The sequence below is a fragment of the Nyctereutes procyonoides genome, unplaced genomic scaffold, assembly GCF_905146905.1.
Source record: "Nyctereutes procyonoides isolate TBG_1078 unplaced genomic scaffold, NYPRO_anot_genome, whole genome shotgun sequence".
NCBI lineage: Eukaryota > Metazoa > Chordata > Mammalia > Carnivora > Canidae > Nyctereutes > Nyctereutes procyonoides.
In genome coordinates this window covers 46,187,820-46,215,800 of record NW_026575020.1, presented here as the reverse complement: position 1 = coordinate 46,215,800, position 27,981 = coordinate 46,187,820, and the positions used below count along the sequence as shown (strand labels likewise).

General features: G+C 44.3%; 3 protein-coding genes across 4 annotated transcripts in view; 1 reads left to right on the top strand and 2 right to left on the bottom strand.

Moving 5' to 3' along the window:
• Positions 1-84: 84 nt before the first annotated feature.
• Positions 85-4,350, bottom strand: PSMC5 (proteasome 26S subunit, ATPase 5). 2 transcript variants are annotated; one of them, XM_055327951.1, is made up of 12 exons: positions 4,230-4,350; positions 3,606-3,677; positions 2,518-2,587; positions 2,104-2,201; positions 1,875-1,931; positions 1,568-1,798; positions 1,131-1,257; positions 842-1,032; positions 656-754; positions 466-576; positions 288-374; positions 85-188 (listed from the first exon to the last, which is right to left on the bottom strand). In XM_055327951.1, exons 1-12 carry the CDS (start codon positions 4,251-4,253, stop codon positions 135-137), a joined length of 1,221 nt encoding a protein of 406 aa, XP_055183926.1. In that variant the 5' UTR covers positions 4,254-4,350; the 3' UTR covers positions 85-134. The 2 variants fall into 2 exon arrangements, with proteins under 2 accessions (XP_055183926.1, XP_055183933.1); XM_055327958.1 differs by lacking the exon at positions 4,230-4,350 and adding an exon at positions 3,844-3,989.
• A 299-nt stretch (positions 4,351-4,649) lies between these two features.
• On the top strand, positions 4,650-12,851 carry FTSJ3 (FtsJ RNA 2'-O-methyltransferase 3). The gene is made up of 20 exons (XM_055316635.1): positions 4,650-4,838; positions 5,009-5,114; positions 5,355-5,401; positions 5,527-5,606; positions 6,044-6,143; positions 6,237-6,431; positions 6,503-6,618; positions 6,736-6,840; positions 6,928-7,028; positions 7,253-7,333; positions 7,417-7,563; positions 7,722-7,857; positions 10,456-10,634; positions 10,762-10,879; positions 10,964-11,229; positions 11,486-11,571; positions 11,657-11,756; positions 11,843-12,026; positions 12,107-12,201; positions 12,284-12,851. The coding sequence occupies exons 1-20, from the start codon at positions 4,772-4,774 to the stop codon at positions 12,474-12,476; spliced, it is 2,502 nt and encodes an 833-aa protein (XP_055172610.1). The 5' UTR covers positions 4,650-4,771; the 3' UTR covers positions 12,477-12,851.
• A 118-nt stretch (positions 12,852-12,969) lies between these two features.
• DDX42 (DEAD-box helicase 42) overlaps positions 12,970-27,981 on the bottom strand; it is a 37,042-nt gene continuing 22,030 nt past the window's right edge. The window contains 13 exon segments of the mRNA XM_055316629.1: positions 12,970-14,342; positions 14,345-14,549; positions 15,182-15,283; positions 16,410-16,520; positions 18,012-18,238; positions 19,113-19,389; positions 20,252-20,349; positions 20,864-20,911; positions 21,542-21,641; positions 22,214-22,342; positions 23,074-23,250; positions 24,034-24,153; positions 26,338-26,442. Coding sequence (XP_055172604.1) covers positions 13,861-14,342; positions 14,345-14,549; positions 15,182-15,283; positions 16,410-16,520; positions 18,012-18,238; positions 19,113-19,389; positions 20,252-20,349; positions 20,864-20,911; positions 21,542-21,641; positions 22,214-22,342; positions 23,074-23,250; positions 24,034-24,153; positions 26,338-26,442 — 2,181 coding nt within the window. The 3' untranslated portion in view covers positions 12,970-13,860.

Genomic DNA, 27,981 nt, shown 5'->3' with positions numbered 1-27,981 from the left:
CCAAATAAATCTTTGTTTATTGGTGGTACCTGGACCTGGTCATTGAATAGTATGGCCACTCGTTAACAGACTGAAGTCCTTAAGGCTTGTCCGGCAGAGCTTTATTTGAGGGATCCACACAAAAGACAAGCACCTTACTTCCATAGCTTCTTGATAGACATATTTTTCTCACTATCCTTCTGCATGACCTGGAGAGAGAAAGCATGAAGTTACAAACAGAATGAACACACCCTCTGTCCCCCCTGCTCGAGATGCCGTCAGCAAAGCAGAAAGATGGAGGCCTCTACCTTGGCTACAGCCATCTCAAAGTCCTCCTGGGTGACGTGGACTCGCCGCTCCCGCAGGGCATACATGCCGGCTTCGGTGCACACACCCTGAGCAGAGAAAGGAAGTCAGGCACTGTGCTGTGCCCTTGACCCCACAGCTTTCCACCTCTGCCCCCTTTTCCTTGGGCTCCCTGATTACCTTCACTTCAGCCCCTGAGGCTCCAGGCATGAGCTCAGCAATTTTCCGCAGGTTGATACCCCGGGTCAGGTTCATTTTCCGAGAATGAATCTTTAAAATGTCCAGCCGGGCCTAGAAAGGAAAGGAGAAGCCTGAGCCCTGTGGCCTACTCCCACAGCCAGAGCCATTCCCTGTTCTGCCCCTCACAAACCTCCTCGTTGGGGGGTGGGAATTCAATTTTTCTGTCGATGCGCCCAGGGCGAAGCAGCGCTGAATCCAGGATGTCAATCCTATTAGTAGCCATGATAACCTGAATGGAAAAGGCGGGTGGTGGCTCCGGCCAAACCCTGCCTTGGGCTGTACCTCACCCAGGGTCTTCCCTTAGATGCCACCTTACCTTGATATTCTTGGTGGCCTCAAAGCCATCCAACTGGTTGAGCAACTCCAGCATTGTCCGCTGTACCTCACTATCCCCTCCAGAACCCCCTTCCAGCCGTGAGGAGCCAATGGAATCAATTTCATCCATGAAGATGATCGATGGAGCGTGTTCTCGTGCCATGACAAATAGTTCCCTCACCATTCTTGCCCCTGTGCAGAGGCCAAGCTGGCGTTACGAAGGCAATGAGCTCCCTACCTCACCTCCACCCCCGTCACTTCTTGGTTTTATTGTTTCTAGCCATAGTTACCTTCCCCAATGAATTTCTGTACCAACTCGGAACCAGAGACCCGAATAAAGGTACAGTCTGTATGATGAGCCACCGCCCGGGCCAACAGTGTCTTCCCAGTGCCGGGGGGTCCATACAGCAGCACCCCCTAGAGAGAAACAGCAGAACTCAGGGCAGAAGCCATCCCCACATTACACTCCGTGAACATTTACTGGGTGTTCACCCTGGGCTAGATCCCGTGCTAGATGCCAGGGGTATAAATCATGAATGTCAAGGTCCTTTCTAGTGCTACTTTCTGAACTACCTCAGTACCCTGGCTGCATTCTCCAGCCCCTCTTCCATGGGGAGGGCCAGCATTAAGTGGGGGTCCAGACACCTCCCGAGCCCTGTACTCACTTTGGCAAGGGCAGGACGTGCCAGTAACAGCATGACCCTTCCACAGAAATCTTGCTTCTCACCTTGGGCTGTGCAATGCCCAGTGCTTCAAATAGCTCAGGATGCTTGACAGGCAGCTCAATTACTTCTTTGATCTCCTTTATCTGCTTGTCTAATCCACCGATCATCTCATAGGTTGAATCTGGCACCTTCTCCACCATCATCAGTGACACCAGTGGGTCTACCTTGTTGGGCAAGATCTTGTGCAGAGTGTAGCTGTCATTTCTTAGAGCCACCCGGCAATTGGGTGTCACCTGGGTAAGGGGAGAGTTTTAGGAGGTAGTGTGCTAAGAGCTGAGCCCAACCTCCCACCTCACCTGCAGCACTCACATCATTGATGTCGATGTTCTTGTCCACATCTACGACAAACTTGCCTTCAGGATGCACCTATAGAAACAAGGGTTCGTGACCTTTCCTGACAACCAACAAACTACCCACCTCGCCCAGGAAGACCCAGGAGTCCTAAAATAATAGAAGAGTGTCTTGGCAATGCTACACACAGAGGTGTGGGAATGCGTTGGGCTTTGGGCTGCTCCCTGGGGGTCAATCATGCTTTTACCTTAACCAACACTTTTTTCTTATCCATGGCCCGGACTACTTCCCCCACATAAGAGCCCTGTTCCTGCAGCAGCTGTAGTTCTTCCCGCAATAGGCGAACTGGATGGGAAACAGACATAGGGGTCACCCAGCTTCTTCAGTGTCTTCTCTCACAACTCCATTTGACAGGCATGAATTAAGCACCAATTTGAAGTTTTAGAAGACCACAAAAATAAAGTCAGAATTTAATTTCTAAAGGGGTTACAATGGGGAGAAGCATGCATATGAACAACTACATAACAGTGTAAAGTGTAACCTTGGACTATACGAGAAACAATAAGCACCAAACGTGAAGTCTCAAGTCTCAATTTAGGCAGGTTCAGACAGACCTTGGACAGACTGGCCAAATGCAGCCTTCCCACCTTTCCCTCCTCACCTTTTGCATTAAGCTCATTCCTCTGTGCCTGCAGCCTCCGGAGATTTTGGCTCTTATCATTTACAATCAACTACGGAGGACAAGAAACAGCAGAAAACAACAGGAGGTTATGGTCTTGGCCAAGATCCTCACAGGCTGGTACGAGCTAAGTGACAGAAGAGCACAGGGCCACCTGCACGTTCCAGACTGTCCGATATGATCTTAAAGACTATCCTTTCCTCCAGGAGTCCCTCTGGGGCCTAGAGCGGCCATGAAAAAAGACTAGTTGCCCTAATACTGGACCAGGAATAGCAAGTCCTGATAAAAGTCACAGCTGCCTCACATAGTCAACTCCTTGCAAGACAATAACATGGTAGAGCGGGAACATCACTGAGTCCAAAGCCTAAGTTCTAAGCCCACCGCTGCCAACTAACAGGTAGCTAAAGCTAAGGGAAACCTTTTAAAAGGTCACGATGTTACCGAACTGGAAGTAGATCTAGCGTCCCCTACCCTGCCTCTTCTCAGGACTATTGTGAAGAACAAAGAAAATCCCATGTAAAGGCACTTCAAAAATCATAGACCGAATATGAAAGCTGCAAATACGCCAGGAGTTCAGAAACCGTCCTTGTGACTTTCTTTCATCCAGTGTGTATATTTCCCTTATTGCTACGGTCCCTGCCCCCTCTTCAGGCTAGGGCACTGGGTGGCCCAACTCCTTTTATTCGGTCCCATGGGATCCGCATTATCCCAACAGGGAGGTTCGGTCTCCCTTCTCACTCTCACCCTGCCCCAGCCCGTGTGCTACGTCTCATCCCAGCTTCCGCGTTACCTTTTATAAGAAACGCTCAATTCAAACTTCTCCTAAAAGGAATAGTATTTGGCAAAGAGTACCTCTTACGTCAAAATCTGACAGCCAACGATGTGTAAAAAACCGTGTATACTGATTACCTTCAAAGGGTGAGAAGTGAGAGAAACAAGAAACTTAACTTCATATACTCCTATCCTTGACCAGTTACTTCTTCCACTGCGCCCCCAGTGGACTAGTGGGTTTATATAAACATACTCCAGTCCTTCATCCCCTCCTAGCTGCCTCTGTGGTCCATCCTCACCTGGAGTTCTTCGATCTTGGACAGATAATATTGGCGGAGTCCGCTGCCTGCCTTCCCCTCTTCCAGCTCCATCTGAAGACACAGGGTAATTATTAGACAGCCCCCCAACCCCCAAAATGCAAGGGAAAAAAGCCTGGACTTTGGAGGAATGGGATTTGGGTTGAATCCCTCAGTCATCTCTTTAGAACCCTCCACTTCCCCGCGAGTAAACTCAAAGCAGGAGGAGAATGCCGCCTACCTCGTAAGACTTTCAGGAGCATCAAGGGACAACATGCACGAGAGCGCTTTGTACCGAGCCAAGCGCTATACAAACCCAGGTGTCACCACTACAGGCGGAGCCACCAGGAGGAACGGGGCCCTGCCTCGCACGACTCGCGGACAGGCCGGCTCCGCTCCCGTCTTCCCCTCATTCGCTCCGCTTCCCCCGGGGCTTTCTCTCCCGGCCCTGCTCTGACCCGCCGCGGGCGGCGCTGACACAGCAGATCCGGTCCCGCGCAGGGCCCAGTCTGGACTGGTCCACCCCCCCAACCCACCCGACCCTTTTGCCTCGGCCGACTGCCCACCTCGGATCGCGCCTGCTTCGCATCGAGGCCCCGTCCCACCCGGCCACCGCAGCCGCCGTACCTGCTCCGGCCCATCAAGCGCCATCTTCTCTCACCCACGGTAGCCGCCGGCATCCGAGCCACCTTGGCGCGCAGGCGCAAAAATAGGGGCTTGGGGCCCCGCGACCCTGACAGAGAAGAATTCCGGGTCAATGGGCGGGGTGTGCGTCGAGACGACTACAAAAACAGAGGCCATGATGAGAAGGTGGCTACGCGAGGTCAGGAGCTTCGAAAGGGTTGAAGAGGCCACGGAACTCCTAAACGTTGCTCTCTAGGAACTCAGTTTTGGATCAGGTAATCCGCTCACCTGGTCCCAGCTTCCAACTTGCAATACTTAAGGACATAAAGAAAACTTTACGGCCACGCTCAAAATGGCGGAAACTTGGAGCCGGAGACGCAAGAGACGCAAGCGGAAACGGAAGTACGTGTGCTGCCCCCCACGTGCCTCTCTTAGAGTGGTGAAAAAGGCAGCGATTCCCCGTGCTTGCAGAGACAAGTGGGGGACGGAAAGCGGCGTTTCAATTTTTCTGTCCCCAGGTTAAGTGACAGTTCTCCCTTTCCACTATGGGCAAGAAGGGCAAAGTCGGGAAGAGCCGGCGGGACAAGTTCTATCACTTGGCGAAGGAGACCGGTGAGTCAGGGTCCGCGCTGTCTGCGAGCTAAGGAGTGACGTTTTCGATTCTCTTCCACCTTTCCGAATACTGAGTTCCCGTTCTGTAGACAGGGTGGTGGGTTGTGAAGTCGCAGAAATCTCCCTGGGAAAGCCCCCCGCCGAGTTTAACATTTTGTCGGTGCCCCCAGGTTACCGCTCCCGCTCTGCTTTCAAGCTGATCCAGTTGAATCGCCGTTTTCAGTTCCTGCAGAAAGCACGAGCCTTGCTGGACCTGTGTGCTGCGCCCGGGGGATGGTGGGTACACCCGGCACCTGCGGCTCTTTGTGGCTGCGTTGTGGGTCCCGGCCGTGGAGGACTTGGAGTGGCACTGGGGGCGGGAGGGATACGGCAATACCAGTCTCATGCTTTTCCCTAGACGTAGGTCGGGGCACTGCACTTGGTAGCGCCTCTTAAGGCACGCGGTGAGAGAGCCTATTGCCAAGGGAGGGGGAGGAACGGTCTTGAGTTATTGTAATCCGCATTACTCTTTTCTAGGCTGCAGGTGGCTGCTAAGTTTATGCCTGTATCCAGCCTTATTGTGGGTGAGTAACGGGTGGGCCCGCTAAGTGGTAAAGGGGTGGGAGAATGAGATACTAATTGTGTTCTGCATTTCCTTTCTCCTTGCTTAGGGCATCCCTTTGTAACTTTCTGACCTGATTTCTTGCAGGAGTGGATCTGGTTCCAATCAAGCCTCTTCCCAATGTGGTGACACTCCAGGAGGACATCACAACAGAACGCTGTAGGCAGGTAACAGGAATCGCTCTTTTTGTGCGTCCTTTCTTTGGAGACACCCAAGTTTGTCTGCCTCGCCATCCCAAGTTCTCTAAAGGCAAGCCTTTTCTGTTTAACACACCGTAAGCAGTGCCTGTAGGATCTATATGACAAGGCTTATGATACAGCTTAGTCTTCAGTCCAGGCTTTTGTAAGTCAGGGGTGAGGTGTTTGGAAGAAGAGCAGTGATGTTGTTGAAATCTTTTCTTCGGGCTTGCAAGTAGACTGTAAGCTCTGTGAAGATAGATGTAATTTTGTTGTTGTTGCTTAATCATTATGTACCTGGCACAGGATTTGGCCAAGTGCAGGCTATTCAGTAAATGATTGGGTGGACAAATGGCTGAATGAGGAATTGCATTCATAGCCATTTTTGTATTTCTGTTGGTATAATTTTTTTTTTTTTTTGTCTGAAGGCCCTGAGAAAGGAACTGAAGACCTGGAAAGTTGATGTTGTGCTCAACGATGGGGCCCCCAATGTTGGGGCTAGCTGGGTCCATGATGCTTACTCACAAGGTGCTGGGAGTCGGGGGACATGGAGGTGAGGGTGGAGGTAGGCATGCTCTCTCAGGCTGCAGAGGTCCTCAGCTAATTGTTTCTCTCCCACAGCCCATTTGACACTGATGGCTCTACGTTTGGCTTGTGATTTTCTGGCCCGTGGTGGCTGCTTCATCACAAAGGTTTTTCGTTCCCGTGACTATCAGCCCCTACTGTGGATCTTCCAGCAGCTCTTTCACCGTGTCCAGGCCACTAAGCCCCAAGCCTCTCGCCATGAATCTGCGGAGATCTTTGTAGTTTGCCAGGGTGGGCATCATTTTTTTGTTTCTTAGCAGCTTTTACCAAAGTATACTTTCTTACATATCCTATCGCTTTAGGATTCCTGGCTCCTGACAAGATTGACAGTAAGTTCTTTGATCCCAAATTTGCCTTCAAGGAGATTGAAGTTCAGGCCAAGACTGTTACTGAATTGGTGACTAAGAAAAAGCCAAAGGTGGGTTTGGGGAATGGGGCCACTCTCCAGTCCTGGAGTCGGGGGGAGGTTGGGTCTGGTGGGTCCTATAGACATTTTAGAAAGGAATTTTCAACCTTCATTCTTTCTCTCTGTAAGGCTGAAGGCTATGCTGAGGGTGATCTCACGCTCTATCACCGTGCTTCAGTCACTGACTTCCTCCGAGCTGCCAACCCTGTTGATTTCCTCTCCAAAGCCAGCGAAGTGAGTCATCAGATCTGAGGGGTATAGGGAAGCGCCAGAAACATGTCCACAAAAATCTCCCTGACTTGTTTCCTTCCTCCCAAACAGATCTCCCTGGATGATGAAGAGTTGGCACAGCATCCAGCTACCACTGAGGATATCCGGGCATGCTGTCAGGATATCAAAGTGCTAGGGCGCAAGGAGCTTAGGTATGCAGTTGGGATGGACACAGAGCTAGGAGCCCCGAGGGCAGGGAAAGGCCTTTGAAGATGCACAGCTTTATTTTTTCTTGAGGGGACAATTTGAGGAATTAATATAGTGTTGGATCTTGGGACACACATGCTACTGTGCTAGAGATTTGAGGTGGGGGCCTAAAAAGGGGACAAGGACAAAGAAGGAAATGGTAAGATTAGTCATTATATTTCTGGGACAGGTCCCTACTGAACTGGAGAACAAAGCTCCGGCGATATGTGGCCAAGAAGCTGAAAGAGCAAGCAAAGGCACTGGACATCAGGTAAGGAAGGAATGGAACTAGGATAGGTGGGGGCTGAGGGACTGTGTGAGGAAATAACCAAGGTGCTTGCTCTGTTTTGTCAGCCTCAGTTCAGGAGAGGAAGAGGAGGAGGAGGGTGAAGAGTCTGAGGCCGGTACTGGGAGGCAGCCCTCTAAAGAGGAGGAGGAGGAGGAACAATTAAATCGGACCCTGGCAGAGATGAAGGCCCAGGAGGTAGCAGAATTAAAGAGGTGAGAGGAGTGGGGAGGAGCTTGGGGAACCTCACCGCAGAGGCCCTTGCTGTATGAATACGGGGAAGAGGGGGAAGGCATGGATGGGGAATCTTTAGAGCTGGGCCCGGTTGAATCCCTCACATTGTCCAGTTGAATCCCTCACATTGTCCACGCAGGAAGAAAAAGAAGCTGCTGCGTGAGCAGAGGAAACAGCGGGAACGTGTGGAGCTGAAGATGGATCTTCCTGGGGTGTCTATAGCAGATGAGGGGGAGACCGGCATGTTCTCCCTGCGTACCATCCGGGGTCACCAGGTGAGGGGATTAGGGCAGATGGAGACAGGACCACCTGCTTGGAGATTTGGACATGGCAGGCATTGCGTTGGATGGCGCTGAAGCGCACTGAATGGATCTGGCTCACGGTTGCTGTGTTCGCGCATAAGAGGAGAGGTGACTCCTTGAGAGGAGAGTGGACTTTGTGCCTGAGAGGCCAGGACGATTAGCGTGCTTTGAGTTTTTGTTGTAGAACCTAGAATAGTAGAACCAAGGAGCACTCTGCAAGAAGCTGATGTTCTAGTAGATGTAGCCAGAGGGGCCGGGATGCCGGGATGTGTGATGCAGGGTTTCCTTTAGAGTGATCTTCAGGTCACAGAGACCAAGGTAGCACCAGGCTGCCATAGGCTGCTTTTCTTGATTAAAGCAGCATTAACAAGGAAAATGAATTTTTGTGGCTTCTGTGGGAATGGAAGACCAGGTCCTTTTTGTTAGAAGTATAGGAGAGAGAGCACAGTGGTTCTACAGAAGACTACCACTTAATGTTTTGCCTTAATTTTTTCTTTTTTTAGATTTTATTTATTCATCAAAGACACACAGGCAGAGATGTAGGACATAGGGAGAAGCAGGCTCCTCACAGGGAGCCTGATGCAGGACTTGATCCCGGGACCCCCGATCATGACTTTCGCCAAAGGCAGATGCTCAAAACACTTGAGACACCCACGTGCCCCTTGACTTAGTTTTTTTCTCTGTAAAAAAAAAAAAAAGATAGAACCTACCTACTAGGGATCCCTGGGTGGCTCAGTGGTTGAGCATCTGCCTTCGGCCCAGGGCGTGATCCTGGAGTCCCAGGATCAAGTCCCACATCGGGCTCCCTGCATGGAGCCTGCTTCTCCTTCTGCCTATGTTTCTGCCTCTCTCATGAATAAATAAAATCTTAAAACAAAAACAAAAAACCCTATCTACTAGGGCTTTTGTAGGAATGAAAAAAGAAAAGAGGGTATAGGTGTAATCCCTGGTAATGTAGTGAATTCTCAAGAACTAATTGCTAGCTTTGCCATTAAAAAAATAAATATTAGGGCAGCCCGGGTGGCTCAGTTGTTTAGCACCATCTTCAGCCCCTGATCCTGGAGACGTCGGGCTCCCTACATGGAGCCTGCCTCTCTCTCTCTCCGTCTCTCATGAATAAATAAATAAATAATCTTAAAAAAAAAACTTAGGGGGAGTGCTTGGATGGCATAATCAGTTAAGTGCCTTTGGCTCAGGTCATGATCCTCGGGGTCCTGGGATTGAGCCCCACATCTGGATCCCTGCTCAGCAGGGAGTCTATTACTCCCTCTGCTCCCTTCTCTGCTTGTGTTTTCTCTTTCAAATAAATTTTTTTAAAGATTTTATTTATTCATGAGACAAACAGGCAGAGGGAGAAGCAGGCTCCCTTTGGAGAGCCTGATGTGGGATTTGATCCCAGGACCGCAGGACCACAACCTGAGCCAAAAGCAGATGCTCAGCCACTGAGCTATCCAGGTGCCCCAAATAAATAGAATCTTAATAAAGGTTGACAGTTTTTAAGTGAAATAATTATTGTTAGATGTGTGTTGCCTGGGTTCCTTTATTCAGTGGAAACAAAATTTGTAGATTATTCTCAGAAGGTGACTTTTTTTTTTTTTGGTGATGTGCTTGTTGAATTTTTTTTTTTTTTAAGATCTTATTTATTTATTCACGAGAGACACACACAGAGGCAGGCTCCATTAAGGGAGCCCGACTTGGAACCAAAGGCGGCGCTAAACTGCTGAGCTACCCAGGCTGTCCTAATTTTTTTTTTTTTTTTTTTTTTAAGAAAAGTGTGTCTATTAGAGTATTTAAAAAGTGATGGTATATAGGCCTTGGGTGCTTTTCTGTAAACCTATTTCTGCTACCATTGAAGAGACAGCCAAGTGGGATAGATAGATTAGACCTGGGCTAAGAATGAGATGTGTTGCCTTTTTTTCCCCTCCCCCAAAGATTTATTATTTTGGGGCATCTGACTGTTAAATGTCTGCCTTCAGCTCAGGTCATGATCCCAGAGTTCTGGGATTTAGCCTCACATCAGGCTTCCTGTTTGGCAGGGCAGTCTCCCCCCCACCCCCTCATTTTCTTTCTCTCTCAAATAAAAATCTTTTAAAAGATCTATTATTTTAGAAAGCCAGAGCACTTACGCCCTTGGGCGGAGGGAGAAAATCTTCAAGCGGACTCCCTTCTGAACATGGAGCCCAATCTTACCCCCTGGGATCAGGACTTGAGTCAAAACCAAGCCAACTGAGCCACCCACCCCAGTGCCCCTAGAATGGGATGTTTTAAACACTTAGCTGGGGATCCCTGGGTGGCTCAGCGGTTTAGCGCCTGCCTTTGGCCCAGGACACGATCCTGGAGTCCCAGGATCAAGTCCTGCGTCAGGCTTCCGGCATGGAGCCTGCTTCTCCCTCCTCCTGTGTCTCTGCCTCTCTATCATGAACAAATTAAAAAAACAAAAACAAAAAAAACACTTAGCCCCTTCACTTCCTGTATTTGCCAATGTATTTTCAAGTGTTGCTAAGATAACAGAGGAGAAAAGCAGCATGTTCCTCATAAGTACCCTAGATCTCTTTCTTTGTCAAACTCTAGTTGTTAGAGGAGGTAACGCAAGGGGATATGAGTGCTGCAGACACATTTTTGTCGGATCTGCCAAGAGATGACATCTATGTATCCGATGTTGAAGATGATGACACATCTTTGGATAGCGACCTGGATCCAGAGGAGCTGGCAGGAGTTGGAGGATCACGGCATCTAAAGGATCAAAAGCGGTAAGGGGGGGAGGGGCGGTTTGTGCAGGAGGGAGTATTGACACTGTCAGTGTGGGTACCCAGGGGTCACCAGAGGGAGTCAGAGAACAAGTACCTCAAGCTTCTACCCATTTCCTTGGATTTGCAGTGTACGATTTGGTGAAGATGATGATAAAGAGGAGGAGGAGGAAGAGAATCCACTGCTGGTGCCACTGGAGGAAAAGACAGTACTGCAGGAAGAACAAGCCAGTCTGTGGTTCTCTAAGGTAAGAGAAGGTTGGGGGCCCAGACAGACACAGGGACTTAGTATGCCCTGGGAGAAGGGTAGCTGAATGTTTCTCCTCTGACAGGATGGCTTTAGTGGGATTGAGGATGATGCTGATGAGGCCCTGGAGATCAGTCAGGCCCAGCTTTTGTATGAGAGCCGTCGGAAGGGGCAACAGCAGCTGCCACCACCATCTTCCAGTTTGAAGAGTGAGAAGAAAACCTCCCAGTGCCAGGATGAGGACCCTAAGGGGGCAGAGGCTCCAGCAGAGGCCAAGACTGTCCCTAGGACTGGCAGGGAAGGAGATGACAGCTCAGACAGTGATGATAGCAGCAGCAGTGATGGAGAGCGGTGAGTGGCTGCAGCTGATGGGAGAAGGAATGAAGAAGCTGCCATTCTGACCATTTCTCCACTTTCACGGGTTTCCACTTTGTAGAGAGCGAGTGTAAAAAAATATGGATTATTTTGATGTAAGGGGTCTACAGTACAGCTTGGGGGGGCGCCTTTTGGGAAATTCAGGTTTTCAGTAAGAAGTGGGGTTGAGGTGAGGCAGGAGTGGGTCTAGGGAATAGCAGAACAGTGACATGGTCAACTGTCCCACCTGCAGTTGGGAACCAAAGCACGGGAAGAAGCGAAGCCATGGTCTTAAGTCCGATGATGATGGGTTTGAGATTGTGCCTATTGAAGACCCAGGTGAGCCCTGCACCTTTGTAAAAGGGGAGGCGATGGGAAGTTTCAGTGTTGGGAATGGAGCTTTGACTTGCCCTTTTTTCTCTAGTGAAACATCAGATACTAGACCCTGAAGGCCTTGCCCTAGGTGCTATCATTGCCTCTTCCAAAAAGGCTAAGAGAGATCTCATAGACGACTCCTTCAGCAGGTATGGGAGCTGGGAAATCATGACGAGTGGCCCTGGAGGAGAGTGGGTAAGGGAGTCCTTTAAGGGTTGTTTTCTTCTCTGGCTAGGTATACATTTAACGAGGAGGAGGGGGAGCTTCCTGAGTGGTTTGTGCAGGAGGAAAAGCAGCACAGGATTCGGCAACTGCCTATTGACAAGAAGGACGTGGAACACTACCGCCGACGGTGGAGGGAGATAAATGCACGTCCCATCAAGAAAGTAGCGGAGGCAAAGGCCAGAAAGAAACGGAGGGTAAAGAGTGGGGCTGCCTGATGTCTGGGTGCAGGGGTGGGAGTGGGGAAGAGGCCTGCTTGACTGAGGTCCCCTGGCAGATGCTGAAGAAGCTGGAGCAAACCAAGAAGAAGGCAGAGGCTGTGGTGAATACCGTGGACATCTCTGAACGTGAGAAGGTGGCTCAGCTTCGGAGGTAATGTAGAGGGGTCACCCACAGAGGTACGTGGACTTAAAGAGGGTGGCCAAAGCCTCTAATCTGTTCCTTCCATTTACAGTCTCTATAAGAAGGCTGGGCTCGGCAAGGAGAAACGCCAGGTCACCTATGTAGTAGCCAAAAAAGGCGTGGGTCGCAAAGTGCGCAGGCCAGCTGGGGTCAGAGGTCATTTCAAGGTGGTGGACTCAAGGATGAAGAAGGACCAAAGAGCACAGCAAAGGAAAGAACAGAAGAAAAAACACAGACGGAAGTGAGCAGAGCCACCAAGGGCCTCTGAGGACATGGAGGTGAGATTCTGGCCTCCCACTACCAGCTACAGACTTGCTGGCATCAGTCCGCTGGAAAGACAGGTGCAACGCTTAGAACGCTCCCAGAGGTCCTGAGTGGTAAGGGAAGATGTTCTCCCGCCTGAAGCAAGGCCTCGGACATCTGTTGGTGCTGTAACGGACCCCCCGAGCTCTTCCATTAGGATTGTGCAGTACTAAAACAGTCCAACCTTTTTGTAAGTCCTAAGGGGAAGGTCAGTGTTAGAGTGGCATTCACTCTATTACTGGGCAAGTGGGCCTCTTGGAGTCTTCCCTGCAGCCTCTTCTGTTATCTGAATAAAACCAGGGTAATGTCTTTTCTGACATTTTAGTTCCCACTGAGGGCTAATGAGACATTTGGGTGTTCTCACTATGTGCTGCACTGTATATTTACATTTAGTATGTACTCACTGTGAAGCAGAAATGACAAACAATTCACAGGTCCCAGTAGTAAAACATTTACTAGAGCAAGCAGAAAGGAATGCACATCTTAAAGAAACCTTCACAAAGTCACAAAATTCGAAGTATGTATATTTTCCTTTTATAAACAAGGTAGAACAAAAATCATCAAAATCATTTCAGCAAAAGATTTTCTACCATTGTGGCAAGTTAAAAAAAAATACAGTGAAATAGAAGACACTTTAAAAGCTGTCGAGTTTTTGTTTTTTAAATTTAGCAACACTTCAGACCTGGAACAGTCTTGTTTCCAGGATCATCTTCCTCTTCAGGGGAGAGGCTCTCTGGGTCTGCAGGCTGCTGCTTCCTGTCTCAGGACTGGATACAAACCTGGCTGGGAACCTGAGCATGGACTCCCACTTAAGACACTTCCCTTCCCTGCAAAGTCTAGAAGCACCAAAATGCTTCCCCAAATCGCTAACAAACACTTCAGTGGGTTGGGTTTGCAAAAAGCCAACTCCTAAAAAGCGGACTGCCTGGCCACACAGCTAAGAAAAGAAATTTTACTTGTAGATGTTTGTAAGGTGACAATTTAGTAAAAAATATACGCTACATATAATATAAACTAGAGTGAGTTTTGTGCCCTAGAAGGCCCCTTCTCCCAAGGTATCCTCAAACTGACCTTCATGACAACTCACCCAGAGCCCAAAAGAAGGTTCCCAGCTCTTAACTGCTTCCAAGGACCAAAGTGGCTTCCCAACAAGACATCTGAAAATTGATCCAGATGAAGGGGTAATGTCTCCAGCTCCAGCTATCCACTAAGGGCAGGGGGTCCTTACACCTTGGGCCCCAACCCAGCCCTGAGACACCTAGTTACCAAAAATCTTTCTAAAAATAAAATTAAAGACAATTGATTTCACACTTTAGCACATACCCTCTAACTGTCCCATCGACTTTTCTTGCGCTTGGGTGGCTCAGGGACAGCAAAACCATCAGCTGTCTTATCTGTCTTGCTGTCCATCTTGTCCATCTTGCTGTCCACCTTGGGGTCCACCTTGCTCTCACGATTACAACTCTCTTTCCTGCTTTCACCATTCCGACCATCGTTTGCACCTCGGCTCTCTCCATGTCGGCTTCCACCTCCTCCATGCCTATTCTCTCCATGACGGTGACCATCAGCATGACGGCTGCTACTTTCTGGGTAGCGGTATCCATCTCCATGGCGACCACCATCTCCGTGGCGTGGACTGTCGCCATGCCGATTGCCACTCTCTCCATGACCATGACGGCTGCCACCCCGGTTCTCAGTATATCGCTCTCTCTTCCCATTGCCTCCCCCAGGGCCTTCGCGGTTGTTATTCCCTGAAGCTGTATTGTTGACTCCCTGGGCTCCAGCAGAAGGGTAGGTCACTGGGCACTGCTGAGGCTCCCAGTATTGCCAAAGCCTGGGATGCCTTTGGCGGCACTGGCAATAGGGCTGTCTGGACTGCTATGGCCCTGTTGGGCTGAATTAGTTGGAACAGAATTCAAGCTCCCTGCACTCGTCCATCCACTTGCCCCAGCAGCAGAGCTTCCAGCCTTCTGGTTGCTTAAGCTGGCTGCAACAAAGTGACTCTTGTACTGTGACTAAAACAGAAACAACAAGAAATAAGATAGTAGGTTCCAGAAACCTGGATGTGTTAGGCTTGGCACTGAAAAGATAGAGACATTCTACGCTATCCTGGCACTAGGACTTTAGCATCTTTGATGGCCCCATCACCCTGTGGTTTCTATGTTTCTCTACTAATAATAAATCTAGGGACCTAACTGAAACATCAGTCTGAAGGCAGATAAAATATACAAATTAAGGCTCAAGCTGGTTAGCTAGCTAACTGGAGGGATAAGTACAGATGGGTTCAGAGTTCACAAGAGCTTTAGAATCAAACTTGTTTTAGTTAAGAAATGGCAATCTCAACCAGATTACAAGAGCCTTGGGTAGACAACACTGTTGGCTATTGAGGCAGGGAGGGAACATCAGTCCAGCAGTATAACAGTCCCAGGTTCTGGGAGGATGGAAGGCTGTAATCAGTAGATTTTCTACCTTCTACACCTACAGCTCTAGGTAAGTGACCACAAAGTTGATACTCAAAGCCAAAAGCTAGATTTAGAGGGTCCTAAATCTAGCCTCAAGCCTTCAATTCCAGCTACCATCTCTGAAATACTAGGCCCCTCATCACTGTCCCGAGAGTTGCTGGTGAAAACTTTCTAAAATTTCAGACCTGGAAAGCTGCTTTCATTGCCGTCAGCCGATCTCCCATGGCTCCTGTGGAAGGCTTATAGGCCTCATAATTACTCATCACATTGTTGTTATTTCCTCGGTCCTTAAAAAAAAAAAAAAAAAAAGCACACCTGTGAGGACAGAATGAGCACAATGCCAGAATAGGTCTCATATACTACAATGGGAACAGAACACTTTATTTTGTGGGAATAGGTACAGTAATAATTATTTAAAAATGCTTATGCCTTTCAACCCAGTAACTGTTTTTAGGAATTAACCCTAAAGTCAAATCAAAAAATCCCCAAAGCTGATCATACGATATTATTCAAACCCAAACATAGTGTTTATGTAATTCTGTGTAGTTTTATGCTCAGGATGAAGAGGCCATGAGGCAATATATAGCATATACATATAGCCTATACAGGGCTCAGGCTCTGAATCCACTCTTTTAAAAAAAGTTCAAGTCTCAGTTTCAACATTTATCAGAGTGCAACCTGGGGTGCCTCAGTTTAATGACTTGTACACTTGTGCTGACTGGGTGGTTGTGAAGATTAAGTTAACGGGCATGACTGCTTGCAGTGGCTGGCCCTGGCACACATTAAGTGCTCAACATTAGCTATAGTTATCATCTGTGTCATGTGCATCATTGTTACTGAGACATGGGAGTGATTCTTTATCAAAAACACCAAGCTAACGATATTGCTCCAGAAATACATAAACTGGCAGCTTTCTTCGGTTTAGGAATCAAAGTGACAGGAAATAGGCAGTTAAGGAAGCCAGTGAGGAGGTGCTTTTGTTACCTGTTTTGTGAGAAAAGCTTAGCTCTCATCTCCCTGATGCAATTTCCCATAGAGTGCAGAAAGCATTCCTGAGTTTAGTAAGAAAACAGAGTTCACAGAGTAACCCTATGGCAAGGTTTTCCTAGCAGCAGGCTCTTAGCCAGTGCTGGGGGGCTTAAGTTTCTGATTCAACCAGGTCTAGGGTGGAACACGAAATTGCATTTACCGATGGCCCAGGAACCTCAATATGTAAACTGCTGCTAATCTAGACTGATTTCCTGAGTATGTCTAGTCACCAAGTACACAGAGGTATTTCAAGAGGAAGTTAAAACATTCCCTTCTAGATAGGGTTCTGAATTCATGAAGGCTTTGTCAAGTAGAGGAGGACAATCATAGCATCCTCCAGGACTCGGGAGCAGCCTGAAGGGCACTACAACAGTCTGCACTCACCGTGTTCTCCGAGCCTAGGCCAGGGCGCTCCCTATAGCCTAGGCCACCTCCACCAATGTTCAGCTTTTTGCCTTTTCCTCCTTTAAAGCGGGATTTCCGAAACCAGGCATTCTGCACACAATTCAACATAATTCAAGGTTAGATCACAGGAGGAAGAGGCAGCCAGAGGAGGAGGACATTATCAGAAAGTGGAAGAAATAAAGTGCTTCATCTTTAGCCAGTATATTTATGGCAACCGTTCACAGGAACCACAGATGAGCTTCTTTTGGGAGTTTAGTCTACCAAATTTGTCAGGAGGCCTAGCTCCTTATCTGAGGTTTCCATTATTACTGTTTCTCAGGGCCTCCAGGAAGAGAAATGAGTAGGTAAGCCTCAGATACAGAGCACTTACTCTGGCCACTTCTAACTTTCTTGAGGAAAAGGAAATGATTTTCTGTTTCTCAATGTAGACATACCACTGGACATACACACATGGAGCTTATAAGAGGGCTTGGAAGTGAAAGAAAGGCTATGTGAACCAAGGTTCATCAGAACTGGCTCTAGGAGCGGACGTTTAGGACTGCTAGCCACATAATTGAAAGCTTTATTTACCTATGGCCTATAGTGTTCCTTGAATCTGACCACTGCCAGCATACTGTAAGATTTATTTAGTTCTTTTCAGAATACAAATATCAACAGGAAAGGTAGCCCTTTATCTGATAATCACGTTACAATCTTTTTATTTTATTTTATTTTTATTTTTTTCACATGTTACAATCTAAGCGAAGTACTTGAGAGGTAGGGCTGGCTTCAGAAAAGCATTGACCAGGGAAGCTGATCACAGTCTGAGGGCACAGAAAGCCTAAAGCACAAAAAGAGATGTAGGAAAAAATCCAAAGACAAGATAATTCTGTTAAAAAATGTAGTTTACAATTGGCTCACTGTATCCAGGAGAGGGAAGGATACCTCATTCTACTCCCTCCTGCAATTCAGGTCCTTTACTCTCGGAACCCAGAGCACAGGCAACAGTACCATACTGTAAGTGCAGTACAGGTTAACTGTTCTGTACACTGACTTATAAGTCTGAAAAACACCTAAGTCTCTACTATCAGAAGGTGTATATTGAACCCATTTGTAATCTGGAGATGACATCTATTACAATGACCCAGGATTTAATTCAGTAGAATGTCTAGCTTAGTTTTAGGTTAGTAATGAATGTGGTCAAAGATCTGGGACCTATGTCTATGAGAAATAGTCTATTAAATACATCGTTTTCTTAAGACATCACGTTTTTAGCCCCCAAATGAGAAGAATGGAGAAAGGACAGTAAGGGGAAAAGTAGCCATCTTTGAGATTGCTATGGAGCAAGCAGGCAGACATTTCAGAGGGACAGATTTTAGGAATAAGCTTTTCAAATAGATGTTGCTGAAAGAAGAGGGTAGAATGAAAGACCAGATGAATTTTAATGTCCTACAATACTAATCTGTACCTCATAAGCAGTGCCCCTCCCACCCATGGCTGCAACTTTCCAGTCCTGTGTCTATGTTATTCCCCCAGGCTTGCTGAATTCTTTTCACTTAGTTTTATAACCTGGAGCAATCTCAAGTGTACTCAGCCCCTCACCTGCATTGCCAGATCTAGGAGTTCCTTGGAAACATGCTGATTGGCTCCTTCCAAGTTCCGGACAAGGTCACCAGCAAAATTGCTGTCCTTGGGGGTCAGTAAGGTATAGGCCACACCTTTCTCACCCGCTCGTCCCGTGCGGCCAATCCTATGAGTATGAGTATCAATATCTCGTGCCACGTCATAGTTAATGACAGTCTTAATTGAAGGAATGTCCAGACCACGGGCTGAAATAAAAACCACCAATTTTTTTTTTATTCTTTAGTAGGAGTAAAAAAACCCAGACTAACCCAAAATACTAGCCAAGAGCCCACATTCCTCTTATATAGACAAAGTGCATGGTTTGGTGATCTAGTAAGATACAAGCATTTAGGCTCCTGGTGGCTCAGTGGCTGTGCATCTGCCTTCAGCTTGGGTTGTGATCCCAGGGTCCTGGGATCCAGTCCCGCACTGGGCTCCCTATGGGGAGCCTGCTTCTCCCTCCCTCTCTCTCATGAATAAATAAAATCTTAGAACAAACAAACATTAAAGTTACCCTAAAGCAAATGCCACTATCATCAATTCTACGATGCTAGGCTGTTTAGCATAGGGGACACATGGCTTCTGCCATTAATAATCTACCATGGCCTCTCTCTTGCACCAGGAATATGTAAAATAATGAAAGCATCAAACTGCTTTGAAGTCGAGAAATTATCTCCCTTATTGAGAGAAAATACCAGTTTTTAAGGGTAGCTATCAAAACAAAACCAAAAATCATACTTCAAAAAGCTTTTCAACTTTGAGTGAAGTACGCACAATCAATGTCAGGTAGGTACTATGTTTAGACACATCATAAAGGCATAGCCTATGATGTTAACTGGCTCAACAATATTTTTCCCTGAGTATCTTTCAACTGCAGGGATTATTTTTTCAAAGAGAAACATACAGTGAATGTGGTACCAAGAGCTCCAGGTTGTGATCACGTATGGTCTAAACTGCTTGCTCCATTTAGTGTGCCCAAACAGGCAGTAGAGGGCCTTCAATCAGCCTGCCCATGTACTCAAGACAGAGCACCCTTACAGCAACAGGAATAGAAGATCACCAGGGAATGTTGTACTCTACCTGCAACATCTGTGGCCACCAGGACTGGGATGTCCTTTTTCTTAAAATCTGAAATGACCTTGTTTCTTTCGCTCTGATCCATATCCCCATGAAGCAGCCCAAGATTATGACCCTCCTGCTTAAGGTTATTGGCTAGCTCCTCAGCATTGGCTTTTTTAGTAACAAACAGGAGGACACTTCCTGAAGAGGTAAATTCCACCAGTCGCCGAGTGAGCCAGTTCCATTTACTAGGCCCAGAATGGAGAATTTCTACAATCTGTGTTACATCTTCATTTGCCTGAAAAGAAACAGATGACTGTGACGTTTGTGCCAAAAGGCACCTGAACAAGGACCAGACATCACACTTTCCATCAACATAAGAAGGACCTTCAACAGTCCTCCTCCTTGAGCTTTCCTTCAGTAAGTCAAGTGCAGCTCGAAACCTACATCCCTTCTCAAATTACTGCACTCACCATCTTCCCCAATTTGTACATAAACCTATTTGTAAGCCCCTATATTTTGCAATCTGTTGTTATAGGCCTATTCAGATTACTCCTAATAAATTAAGCTCCTTTTCTGTCCTTCCCATTCACTGCTCCTAGTACAACTCATACATGCACACAGAAGGCACTCAAAAATGGAGAGTAGACAATGTCAAGATACTAACAGCACAGAACTTTAGTAACAAACATGGCAAGCAACTTCAGGAATTCTCAAGGCAGCCAAATTTTCCACATTGGACATATGCAAAGGTAAGAAAAATACCATGAACTCATTTTCACCAGGTCTTTCAAGTCACCCCACTCCTTCTGCAACCATTTAACATATGAGTTCCATCCTGAGAGCCTTGTTTTTCCCCTAAAAGATTGGGGGTTTTGTTTTTTATTTTTATTACATAAAATTTTAAATAAAAAAATGAAATGAACATAATCACCTATGTACCCATCACCCAGCTTCAACAATAATCCATATTTTGACAATCTATTGTCTCATTCAACTATCCTCCTGCCTGTTTTTTAAAACAAATCTGAATTATGTTGCCTCATCTCTAAATATGTAAAATAGTAACATGTTTTTTCTCTCATTAGTGAGCAATTCCACATCTCCATAATATGAAAAATAATCTAGTGGAGTCCCATTGAGCCCTGCTTAATGGTTACCTCTCCAATGTCTCCCTGCACCACACGAATAGGGTCGATCAAGATGTCTCTGGCTAGTTTTTCAATCTTTTTCCGAAAAGTTGCACTGAATAAAAGAGCTAAAAGGTAAAGTAAATCCTGTTAAAGAAACAGTGTGACTTCATTTTTGAATACCCACTATACTTCCTACGGATGTTCAGAATTATTCAGTTTTATAAAATAAACCCATCTGAACTTTAGTTTCAAAATTGATTCACTAAGGAAAAAAGCATTTTCCTTTTCCTATTCTAATATACTTTCAGTTAAGACAAGGACTGTCAGCATGGTTCAAAAAGGCTCTTGACTTCCTTCCAATCAGCAGATCTGCACTGTGCTTTAACTCCTGTACTGATAAAACTGTGTAACTTGGGACAAGTCACTTAATTCTCAGGCTTGGTTTATCATCTACAAAAACGAGAGTCATATATTATTCTCTAAGGTTCTGTCCAGCTCAAACATTTTATGCCCTCCTCTACTGGTTCTCACCAGCACACACATGGGTCATTTTTGCTGCCATACTCTGAGTACTTAAAAAATACAGAGGTGTTTTATTCTAAGTAAAAATGTGACTTAATAAAACTGCTTTATACATACTCTGTCTGTCAGGACGGACATGACTTGCTATGGATCGCACCTGGTACTCTGAAAGAAGAAGAAAAGTAAAATTAACATTGTAACTCCATACTATGGTTTGGGATGCCTGGGAAAAAGTCGTTTTAGTAGAAATCTTCACATGAAAGTTATAACTATTAAGGAAAATTTGAAACTCCTAGGCCTGGGAGTTTTTATTTCAGTATAAAACCCAGAAATCCTCTTCCTCCCCTCAACTAGGCTGGGCCCAGTGGCGTTCCAATCAATAAAAATGAATTATTCAGAATTTTCACACAGCTGGGTAAGTTGGGGAGGACAGGAAAGCAAAGGGCCTTGAATGATATGACCTGCACAACCTAATATGAACACAGACCTTGACCTCCACAACCAAAGGCAGATGAATAAAAATAAAGCACAGAGAAAACATTCCCCATATATACAAAGGCACTTTCAAATGTCTATAACCCAGTCAAGCCTAACATACTTCCTGAGAGAACGCCTAAAAATAGTTAATGGCTTAGCTAGATCTCTACGGTTTAATCCTATACAGGAATATTTTTAGCATCTCTCATACAGAAAAAAAAAAAAAAAAAAAAAAAAAAGCTAAGTCTAGAAAGATAAAGCAAAAGCGGGTACCATGAGGATGGGGGCAGAAGAAACTGATATTAATTAAAGGCATACCAAATCCCATGTCAAACATGCGATCTGCTTCATCAAACACAAGGTAAGAGACTCTTTGAAGATTGGTAGCTTTCTTCTTCACATGATCAATTAGTCGACCCTGTGAGATCCAGAAAATAAATAGTAAATATAATTAAAGGTATTTATAAGGAACTTTCTAGACTTGTGCTCCTGGTAAAAGTGCTAATTCTCCAGTTGTAGACTGAAACAGACACTGGGTCTGACAGACTTGGACTTTATGCATTATAGAGCATAAAAGAACAGAAAATTTGAAAACTTTATTGTGGGAAAATGGCCAGAACTATTTTGTAGGGCATTCTAAAATGACCTAATTTAAAACCTTACTGATGGGTCTTAATGTTTAGGCTATACTCTTCTGGGCAATTGTGACCATATTCCAAATTGTATGGTAACCACAGATCCATTTTCTAAAAGAGCATTAAAAACAGATTGAAAGAGGGGAATTTGTAACTAGTAACATACATGTCAGAGAATCTTAATGAACTGCTATTCTAAACAAGCAATCAAAATTAAACCAAAGCCAGAGGCTGTGATTTATCACAGTATTCTGGACCCTGCTTTACCACATTTTAGGGGGCATTCCATTCAATAACTACCCTTTTTCCATACCAGGAATGGCTGAGAAGCCATTTGAACCCAAGACATACTTACTGGGGTACACACAACAATTTCTGCTCCCTCTTGAAGGGCCTTGGCCTGTTCCCACATGCTCCCTCCTCCATACACAGCAACTGATCGAAGATTATATGCTTTCCCAAACCGCTTACATTCTGCATGGATCTGCAAAGTTGTTGACAAAATGACATGAATAAACCAGGACACTGACCAATACCCAAAAGGGAGTTCTGAAAAACCCAGAGAATGTGATGTCAGAGAAAATAAAAAGCTAGAAAATGCTTTAAAACCACATTCTTATTCATAAATGAATAGAGTACCAATGTCACATCCAACAGGCAATCTACAACCTTGTCTTCATTATTCTTTTAACTTTTCTTCCTGACCTTGTCATTGCTTTTCTTTCCAACCCAAATAAATTAACCCAGGAAAACACTGAGAACTTAAAATACAAATTATTCCCGTATAATTTTTCTCTTAAAACAGTGATTTTGGGACGCCTGGGTGGCTTCTGCCTTTGGCTCAGAGCGTGATCCCGGAGTCCTGGAATCAAGTCCCACATTGGGCTTCCTGCAGGGAGCCTGCATCTCCCTCTGCCAACGTCTATGTCTCTGTCTCTCATGAGTAAATAAATAAAATCTTAAAAAAAAAAACACACACACACAAAACAAAACTGGTTTTTAGGGAAAAGTATGTATTTGGTTACATAGAAAACATATCACATAATATTTTCCCATAAGTTTCCTGGTAGCACAACATGAATGTACTTAATGCTTATACTTAAAAAATGATTAAAATAATAAATTTTATGTAGTTTCCCAGTTAATTTTACCCACTTGACTGGCTAGTGACTTGCTAGTTCACACAAAAGGAGGCATTCTACACAAACTACATACCTGCTGGCAAAGTTCCCTGGTAGGACATACAATCACTGCAATTGGTCCATCACCTGGTTCCAATTCCTTCTGGTCCATTATATGAATCAACATGGGCCAGATAAAGGCTGCAGTTTTTCCACTGCCTGTTTTGGCAATACCAATCATGTCTCTACCACTTAATGCCACAGGCACACCCTAGAGAAAAAAATAAAAAAATAAAGTATATCCACTCCAAACTTTCAATTTTAAAGATGTACTGAAGGAAGTCCTGGGGAAATTAATGACATTCATTTCCAATGAAGCAACAATATCCTAATGGGTTATGCATACTTGATTTAAAATAAATCTTGATTTATAGGAAATACTATCATTCTTTTCATGTGGGCCATTTACAAAATATGAATGACTCCATTTTGCTTGAGATACAGAAAAGAAAAATTGCAATTTATAAGGAAGCTGCTAAAAACCAAAAACTTTTCTCCTCGAGAAGGTATAGACCAGCTTACTCATCCACATACAGAAAATTCTCATATTCTGTATAGGAATGAATAAATCCCATGTATAAACAGAAAACAGAAGTTACTACTTTCAATTATAAGTGAGAATTTTCAGGTTACAGACAAAGGAATCCTAGTCACTAATAGTGCTTTTTTTGTCCACACGCAAATCTTTTTTAAGTTTAGGCCTAATGAACTGTTTAATTTAGGCCATATTTTCAAGATATTTAGCAGATACAAAAGAATACTTCCCAGCCCTTTTAGCAACATCTTAAAATGGTAATTCACTTGCTTTTTATGGGGTCTAATTTTAATTTTTAAAGGTTTCAAAAATATTCTTGGATTTCACCTATAGTCTCTTTTCCCCTGAGTTAAAGCAAAAGTTGAAGATTAAGCCACAGAGGAACTATTTAGACACCCTATACCTATGTGAAAATAAGTACAGTCACTGAATATCATCCTTTCCTTATGTTTTACTTACCTGGCACTGTATTGGAGTGGGCTGTGTGTACTCAGATTTCCGAATCTGGTGCATAAGTTGTTCATCAAACCCAAAATGAGCAAAACTACTTCCTGGTCTAGGAGGTGCAGCACCAGAGACCTAGAAATAAAGACAACTCCCAGGAGTGACTCGCACTTCAAAATGAGCAGTGTAGGGACACCTGGGTGGCTCAACGGTTGGGCATCCGCCTTCGGCTCAGGGCATGATCCCATGGTCCCCGGATCGAGTCCCACATCAGGCTCCCTGCATGGAACCTGCTTCTCCCTCTGCCCATGTCTCTGCCTGCCTCTCTCTCTGTCTCTCATGAATAAATAAAATCTTAAAAAAAAAAACAAAAAAAAGCAGTGTAGAAGTTCAACAGTGTTTACCTGTATCTTGTACTTAGCTTGAGTATACAGAAGGGAAAATAAAAGTCTGTGGTAAAAAGTATACACTATTTGAAAAGGTAGAACTTGGGGCACCTGGGTGGCTCAGTGGTTGAGTGTCTGCCTTTGACTCAGGTCATAATCCCAGGGTCCTGGGATAGAGTCCCACATTGGGTTCCCAGTAGGGAGCCTGCTTCTCCCTCTGCCTGTATGTCTCTGCCTCTCTGTGTCTCTTATGAATAAATAAAATCTTGAAAAAAAATTATAAAAAACAAAAAACACGTAGAACTCAAAAATGGATTTAAAGCTTTACCAAGGGCAGCCCAGGGGGCTCAGCGGTTTAGCACCGTCTTCAGCCCAGGGCCTGATCCTGGAGACCTCGGATCGAGTCCCACGTCGGGCTCCCTGCATGGAGCCTGCTTCTCCCTCTGCCTGTATCTCTGCCCCTCTCTCTCTTTCTGTATGTCTCTCTTGAATAAATAAATAAAATCTTTAAAAAATAATAAAAAATAAAAGCTACCAAAAAAACTTCCATGAGAAATATTCCAGAGATAACTGGCATAGGACTTAAAATGATTAAGTCTAGAAATCTCTTAAATTAGAATTTTCTATTTTTTTTTTAAGATTTTATTTATTTATTTATGAGAGACACAGAGAGGCAGAGACATACAGGCAGAGGAAGAAGCATCCCTATGGGGAGCCTGATGCTAGACTTGATCCCAGGACTCTGGGATCATGACTTGAGCCAAAGGAAGATGCTCAACCACTGAGTCATCCAGGTGCCCCCAGAATTAATTTTCTTTTAAGAAATTCAAATATTGCTCAATGAATTGGAAAAAGTCATGAATACTTTGTTTTGCCATTTGCCTATTAACCAGATGATAGAAAAAAAATACAATGTACTCTTGAAATAAAATGAGATGTACAAAGGAACTCCAAACAAGATGTGTCTATACACTGGTTACAATCTACTGTCTCCATTTTCAATTCTGCCTGAAGAGTTAGTGTCTCACTTAATGATGGTCCAGCCACTGTTGAACATTGTTCAAACTGTACCCAGGTGAAGAATGGGGCTTATAACCTCCATGTTGACTCCAACAGTAATAACTCGGCAATGCTTCCAATACTGATTATATCTAATCAAGATTTCACTTAAAAGGGGTTTTCTTGGGGGGAGGGGGAAATTATCCTTGGAAAATAGACAACGCATGCACATGCACATATCCTCTCTCAGAAAACAAGTTCAAACATCACACAGAAATTGGCAAGGCAGACATAGGTCAGAAAGCTGTTCCCACTAGAGTAGATATTACCATATTATCTCTGTGTTTCACTTAACTAATACCTAGTAGTACACTTAAACAATGTGGCCAATGGGAAACCCAGAATTTTCTGGCAGACAGTTAAAAACTATTATTCTGAAATCAGTGCATATTTTAAGAAGGTATTAACTGTTTCTAATTAAAAAAAAATTATGCTACATATAATTTGAGAAGTAGGTCTTAATTTTAAAATATTCTAAGACTACACACATTGTTTTCATCTATTAATTCTGTCTCTTCTTCCTGGCGATGGGGACTCTCATCCTTCATTCCTAGCACACTGTACTCGCTGCAGAAATACTTGATTTATTTTAAGGTCACAGTAACTTCTTATTCCAACACAAGATACAAAATCAACTGAAAACATACAGCATTCGTGTGTGTTGCATTAAAGAAAAAAACAATCCTATCCTGAAATAGCTGAAGACTAAAACAATAAAATCAAGACATAGAAGCACAAAAGGATATAGTTATTATTCAATAAAAGGCAGTCCAAGGGCCATTAGAAAAGAAGGTTATTTTAGTTTGGATAAGCAATACTAACCCAGGACTGATTAACATTAATATAAGAATATTTGGCTTAATGGTTGACTTACCCGAAGATTAAGCTTATGACGGAGATCTATTAGCTGCTGAGGGGTGAGGTTGGTTATCTCTTCATGCTCATTGTAAAAATTTTTTTCAAATGGTGGATAGTCAATCTGCAGGTCCAATTATTCAAAGTTAGTCTAGAATTCAAGAGTCAATCCTGTAAGTTTGATTTTAATGCAAAATAACCTTTTATACATATTACATAAGTAAAGCCTTAACCAGCTAGAAAGGACAAAGGAATTCACTTATTCATGACACATCTCCCAAATGTAGATAACATCTTTCCTATTTCCATTTTCAATATAAACACCAATCTACTTACTAAAGAGACTCCTGAAGGATACCTCAGATTTGAATCACCTTGATGCAGACTAAGGAATCTCTTACAAAGCTAAAGGCCTCAGAGGACAAGTATTTTAAAAGACTTTCCACCTATAGACACTGAAATATGCTTATTAGGAATAAGCTGCTCACACCTAGCTCTAGGATTTAAAAACATGTCTAATAATTCCTTTGAGGAGAGCTCTGCCTTTAGAGGGATTTCTATTCTTTTTAAAAACATCAAACTCTCTACATAACTTTTAAAAAATGTGTGGCTAAGCACTTCTAATTCCAAAGAAGGAAGAAGTCATTCCTGCTACTCTTTTTATAATTTTACTATACTGAGACTATAATAAGCATATCACTACTTATGAATTTGGTTAAATGATTCTCTTTAACCACATAACAGGTCTACAATAAAATTACATTAATTCTAGATACAGCCTAAAATTATCTTTCTATGGTATTATAAACAAAAAAGTAAGAAAGTTTTAGAAGTTCCCCTTTAGCACTACTAATAGGCAGAAACTTTTTGATGTTCCCCACCACACTGCACTAAAGTGTAACAGAATTTTCTTCAGTTTTCTTCTTTTTCAGAATGGAAGCTCCATGAGGGCAGAATTGTCTTTGTTCACAAATTGTACAAATATATAATTTTTGTATATATGTATGAAATGAATAAAATAATGAATATATGAATACATGAAATGAATGTGAAGAAAGCTACTCAGAGGCAGAAGGGTTATCCTTTCCTTACTTCAGGTCTCTCCTGGCAGATTGCCCACACTAACATGAGGACAACTGTGGGATACCCCAGCATGATGATGAGGTTTGGGAGCTTCGTCAAGTTATCTCAAACATCTTATTAGATGATTATTTCAAGTACTTATGTGTTTTTCCTTATTAGATTTTCATCCTTTATCATGGATGCTTCCTCCCACATCAGTTTCACATATTTAGTTTCATTTGCCACATGTAAAATACCAAGGCATTATTTGGTAGCATCTGTGCAAAAGGAAACATTTAAAAAATTGAATATAATCCATACTCTAGTCTAGACCAGTAGATCTCAAACTTTCAGTCTCAGGTGCCCTTTACACTTAATAAAAACACAAGGTTTTTACTTGTGTGGGTTTTATCCATTGATATTTACCAAACTAAAATTGAAAAAATTCTTTAAAATTTATTCACTTAAAAATAACACACCATTATACTTTAACAGAAAAGCTTTAATTTAAAAAGAAGTCACAGCTTTGTTTTACATTTTTACAAATCTCTTAAAGTCTGACTTAAAAGAAATTGGTCCCTATTATATTCAAATTGTTTTG